At 59.5% G+C, this 3,557-nt stretch overlaps 1 protein-coding gene across 1 annotated transcript; it reads right to left on the minus strand.

Moving 5' to 3' along the window:
* Positions 1-382: 382 nt before the first annotated feature.
* On the minus strand, positions 383-1,398 carry LOC136019544 (syntaxin-1B-like). The gene has a single exon (XM_065689869.1). The coding sequence runs from the start codon at positions 1,279-1,281 to the stop codon at positions 400-402; it is 882 nt and encodes a 293-aa protein (XP_065545941.1). The 5' UTR covers positions 1,282-1,398; the 3' UTR covers positions 383-399.
* Between the last annotated feature and the right edge of the window lie 2,159 nt (positions 1,399-3,557).

Below are 3,557 nucleotides of genomic sequence, written 5' to 3' on the forward strand. Positions count from 1 at the left end.
AAGTGTGGCACCCACATCATCAACCAAGGTGTGCGTGGCCCCTGTGCCGTAGTCCGAAGGTGTGTGCAGTCCCTGTGCTGTTGTGCAAGGTGTGTGCGGTCCCTGTGCTGTTGTGCAAGGTGTGCGCGGTCCCTGCGCTGTTGTGCAAGGTGTGCGCGGTCCCTGCGCCCCCGCTGGAGATGCGCCTGTCCCCGCGCTGCCATGCAATGTGTGCGCAGCCCTCGCACCGTCACACCGGCTCTGCGTGGCCCCCATGGCGCCGTGCACGGTGTGCATCGCCCCTGCGCCGCTGTGCGAGGGGCACAAGAGAGCAGCAGCCTCCCGTGACACCGCTTCTGGCACGGATGCAGGGGAAGCTGGGCAAGAGCCGCTGCGCGGCCGCCCCGCTGCAGCACGGGCTCACCGCGGGGTCCCCCCGAGGCAGGGCCGGCAGGCGCAGCAGGCGCAGATGCTGAGCGCCGTCGCCAGCAGGGCCGAGATCCGCGACGGCCGCTGGTACCTGAAGGCTTTCTTCACCTCGCCGCTGTTCTGGGCGACGTAGTCGAGGGTGCGCAGGACGTGGTGCTCCACGCTGTCGGCGGCCCCGTGCTGCTCGGCCTGCAGCCCCTCCAGCCGCAGGAAGAGCACGTGCAGCTCCGCCATCTGCGCTTCCAGGTCAAGGAGCTGCCGCTGGCGCGCCTGGGCCATGGCGAGGTGCTGCCCGGCCTCGACTGCCTCCAGGTCCCGGCCCACGATGCGGGGCACCTCGGGGCTCTTGGCCAAGTGGTCCAGGTGCTCGGTGCCCAGGTCAATGCCCGCCAGCTCCGCCTGCCTCTCGAGCTGCTCCTTCAGCCTCTGCCGGTAGTGGCTCTCCCGGGCGTAGTGGCGGGCGAGGACGGCGCGGTACCGCCGCAGCAGCAGCCACTGCTGGGTCTGGCGGACGCGGGGCCCCGCTTGCCCCGTCCCATGCTCTGGTGCTGCCGGCAGAGCGCCCAGCCGGGGCTGCAGGGCCGTGGCCTCGCGGGTGAAGGCGGCTCTGGCAGTGCCGAGCCCCCTCTTCTCGCGGGCGGTGCTCTCCCCGGAGGTGCAGCACAGCACCGTCTGCTGCCGCCTGTGGATGCGCTCGGAGAGCTGCTCCAGCCGGTCCAGTGCCCGCCAGAGCTCGGCTGCCTCCCGCAGCGCCCGGCTAACGGGGCTGGCGTCGTCCCCGGCGAACACCGGGCTGTCGAAGCACAGAGCATCCTCATGCGGGTTGCCCTCGGCCGCCGCTCGCTGCTGCAGCTCCGCCAGCCGGTCCCTCATGGTCCACAGCGGCCAGCGGCACCGTCAGCGGGACAGACACACACCAGCCCCGTGAGGGGAGGTGCGAGGCCGGAGCTCCCCGTGTCGGCCGGAGCTTTAGAACCATCGCTGCTGACACCAGAGCAAACACTGATGGAGGAGGGCAGGCCGCCCTGCGTCAGCCGCCCGGCCGGACCCACCGGCCCGCACCGCCCCGGCGGCAGGGAGGGGAAAGGGGCTCTGCTGGGGGGCAGAGCAGCAGAAGGCAGCCTGGGGCGGGAGGGCTGCCAGCCCCGTCAGCACTGCGTCAGTCCTGCCTCGGGCCAGGCGCTCCTGGCTCCGTGTCCGGTCCTCCCTGCGCTAAGACAAAGGGCTTTTGTTCACCAGCAAACCGACCCCACCGTCTGGGCTCCCGGGGGCACAGGAGGGGGTCCCCCGGCCTCCCCTCCTGCTGCAGGGCCCTGTGGTGTCGGCATCTCTGCCTGCACCCCGAAACAGGCTTCAAACAGCTTCGGAGGAGGAAAGGGCACGTCTCAAACACCGCAGCACCTGAACACCTCATAACGAGTCTCAAGAAGCAGCTCCCCATGAGGACAGGACAGCTGAAGGGGAATCGCGCTCTCTCAGTGCCTGTTTTAAATTGAGAAGCTGGGATGGAGGCAAAGCTCAGCTTCCTCCTCTTGCGAGGGTCAGCAAGGCTCCGAGAGCCAGACCACCCTGCAACCAGCAACCAACATGGGAAGCAGCTGACGGAGGGATGGAAGAGGATGCTTGAGGGTTTTCCAGGCTGGAAATGAGCACTGGGATAGCACAGCTCTCCTGCACGTCAGGGAATGGTAGTGGTTTATCCAAACACTGCTGAAACACGTAAAAATCACAAGTTCATTCTAAATCATCTGCAAAAGCCACCGTTAAAAAGAATACTTCCATAAAATGCATTTCCAAAGTGATTTGGAAGAATAATTGTCCTCTAGCAAATCGACATATCATATACTTTATAACACGTATTAGCATATATAACCCAAACGTGTGATGATATAAAGTGCGTGATATAACACCTGTGATAATACCAACAGGAGTGACAGCGAAGGCTGGTTTAAAGCAAGTAAAGCAGCTCTGAAGGGAGAGTAGTTTCTCTCTAATGCCATTGATGGATGTCCTTAGCGCGGGTATTCAGCATCGGTGCAATACAAGTTTGATTTTGTTCTCTGTAACCAGGAAGGCAAAGAAAATTAAACAAACCTTCTGTTCCTGGGGGCTGGAGTTTGAGCGCTGTGTTAAAAAGAAGATACCCATTCACGTCTGGAAGGAACTGCCGTTCAGCCCGTTTGAATCGGTGCAATAAAATGCCGAGTAAGTCAGGAGGTTAACATGGGGAAAAGGCAAAGTAGTGTGTGCGAGAGCGGGACATGGCAGGATAAGCTTGAGGGCAGCCAAAACTGTACCTTAGAAGGCTTTAAACCCCAGGCAGGCTGGTCTTCCTTGGGTACCTTTAACAGTCATTCTTGAGTATGAAACCGCTTGTGCCCGATGATGGCTTTAAAGCTTGTGTGCCCTGGGGGTCAGACAGCCCCAAACCCCTCCCTGCTCACACTGGGGCAGCCCCGTCGCATGTGAGGGTCATCGCCTGCCCCTGGCTGAGCCAAGGACCCCCGGCAGCCCCCAGCCTGTGCTGGCCGTTCCGCCAAGGCAGCTTTACACCATCCATCCGTGTTGGAAAAGCCCTGTTTGAACAATATTATTGCTGCTATTTAACAAGAGCAGTGATGAAAAGGAGCAGTTCTTTCTTTGGCATTAACTCCTTAAAAATAGGTGCAAGCTCCTCCTGGAACCAGATCTCAATGCCTGAACCCATCAGTGTCCTGCAGCATCAGGAGGGACCTCCCCCAGATACCTTCTCCTCCTCCTCCTCACCTGCTCTGGTGCTGCTCTGCACAAGTCCTATCACCCTGCACAGCATTTTCCACATAGTTTCCCAAGAAAGCATCAGCTGCTCCTCTCCTTTTGCCCAGGAAAATGGTATTTTGGAGCCAGACCTGACGATGATTTGGGTGACCCACCCCCAGTGAGACCTCGCGCTTGCTTTTGGCCAAGGTGAGGGCTCTGTCCTGTCCTCCTCGAGATCTGCAGTTTACAGAGGTTTCTGTATCCACTTTATAAAAGTTTCCTTTTCAATAAGTATAAAATTATCCAGTTGAATCAAAAAGCATTTTTCTTTTGATGTCAAAACCTCAATTTTAAGTCTTTTTCAGTCTTTTCCATGTCTAAACTACTGAGCAAGTAATGCAAAACCAAAG

Source organism: Lathamus discolor, chromosome 9, assembly GCF_037157495.1.
Source record: "Lathamus discolor isolate bLatDis1 chromosome 9, bLatDis1.hap1, whole genome shotgun sequence".
NCBI lineage: Eukaryota > Metazoa > Chordata > Aves > Psittaciformes > Psittacidae > Lathamus > Lathamus discolor.

Bases quoted from the DNA above. Each gene is read 5' to 3' on its own strand.
- LOC136019544 (XM_065689869.1), bottom strand. From the start codon at position 1,281: ATGAGGGACCGGCTGGCGGAGCTGCAGCAGCGAGCGGCGGCCGAGGGC.